The sequence below is a fragment of the Aplysia californica genome, unplaced genomic scaffold (genome assembly GCF_000002075.1).
Source record: "Aplysia californica isolate F4 #8 unplaced genomic scaffold, AplCal3.0 scaffold00366, whole genome shotgun sequence".
NCBI lineage: Eukaryota > Metazoa > Mollusca > Gastropoda > Aplysiida > Aplysiidae > Aplysia > Aplysia californica.
In genome coordinates this window covers 745,057-746,604 of record NW_004797636.1, presented here as the reverse complement: position 1 = coordinate 746,604, position 1,548 = coordinate 745,057, and the positions used below count along the sequence as shown (strand labels likewise).

The following is a 1,548-nucleotide window of genomic DNA, read 5'->3' as shown; positions in this document are numbered from 1 at the left end:
TAATTAAAAATTCCACGCTTCCACAAACCCCCCAAACTCACTGAGCATCCAGATCCGGGTGATCCGAATCATCCGGTACCAGGAACTGGCGGGCGATGTGGTTGTACCCGGACATGACAGAACCGAATGTGTACAGCGCTTTCCCGCCCACAGACACATCGTCCAGGGCATCTCCGTCACAGTCTCCGCACAGACCCCGGGTCCATCCCCGATACACGCCCGGCATCTCCACAACCGCCTGGGGAGGTTTTAGGTTAGACTAGTTTTAGTAAGAATTTTACGGCACTTTTAACACAATTAGGCCTATAAGTGCCGAGGATTAGAATATCAATTTTAGTTAAGAGTTTTACAGCACTTGTAACACAATTAGGTCATATAAGTACCAAGGATTAGAGTATTACTTTTAGTATGAGTTTTACAGCACTTGCGACACAATTACATCATGTAAGTGAGTACCGAGGATTAGAATTTTAGTTTTGGTATGAGTTTTACGGTACTTGCAGCACAGTTAGGTCATGTAATGTGGGAATTGTAACAAACTGAGCTGAACTTTACACTTAGTATAACATACCGGCACATCATAATTACAATGTTCTAAAGTTCTTTCTGCTCAGTACCTCGTTTTGTTGACGCCAAAGATTTTGCGTTTCACATCATGTCAAGCTTTTTCGATTGCAATTCTTGGAATATCTTGAAAACGATTCCGAATAATCTTACGATTTTGACAGTGCAGAGAGAACATTTATTGGTTTCTGACCTCATGGTCTTATGCACCTCAAAACAACCAAAAATGTCAGATAGAACTTTGTAATTCTGAGGTAGCGATACGAACAAACCAACTAGCAAACCAAAACATTAGAAAAAGACGAACAGACTTGGTTGATGGGATCCAATTGGGGTAACGAGAAAAGATGAAAGATGTGACAGGGAGGAAGGAGCAGATTATTCGAAGGGTTGCAGGAGTATCATCATCATCATCATCATCATCATCATCATCATCATTATCATCATCATCATCATCATCATCATCATCATCATCATCATCATCATCATCATCCGGTGCCTTGCCTACTGGCGTAAGAGATCAAGGACCTCCACTTCACTCTGTCATGCGTCGCAGCGATGGTGTCTGTTTTTCTGGCTGTTGCCAGCAATGTTGTCAACTTTTCCAGTATCTTTTCCTTCTGTCTGCCTCTGCCTCTCATTCCATCAAACTTGCCTGTTTTTACAATATTCTCCAATGTCTCTTTCCGCATTGTGTGTCCAATGAACTTTGCCTGCTGGGGAGTATTCTGAGTTAAAAAGGGACGTAAAACAGTCCTACTCCTCACCTCTTTGTCTCCGTCGTAAGAAATGGTGACGTTGCAGGCGGTAGTCACGTTGATCCAGGCGCCATCTTGGACCACCACGGCATCACGTGACACAAAGTCTGGGGCCTTCTCTTCTCCGTTGAGCTGTGGGGGTGGAGTGGCGGAGGTGGGTTTTTTTTTATTAAGGAGGGGGGTTGTTAGGGGTTGGTTGGTGTTGAAAAAGGTTTGGGTAAAAAGA

General features: G+C 43.7%; 1 protein-coding gene across 1 annotated transcript in view; it reads right to left on the bottom strand.

The window, feature by feature from the left end:
• Positions 1–41: 41 nt before the first annotated feature.
• The window catches only part of LOC118478101 (zonadhesin-like), a gene marked incomplete at its 3' end in the record, with an annotated part of 4,862 nt that continues 3,355 nt past the window's right edge, over positions 42–1,548 (bottom strand). The window contains 2 exon segments of the mRNA XM_035971048.1: positions 42–238; positions 1,332–1,454. Of these exon segments, the coding sequence (XP_035826941.1) occupies positions 42–238; positions 1,332–1,454 (320 nt within the window).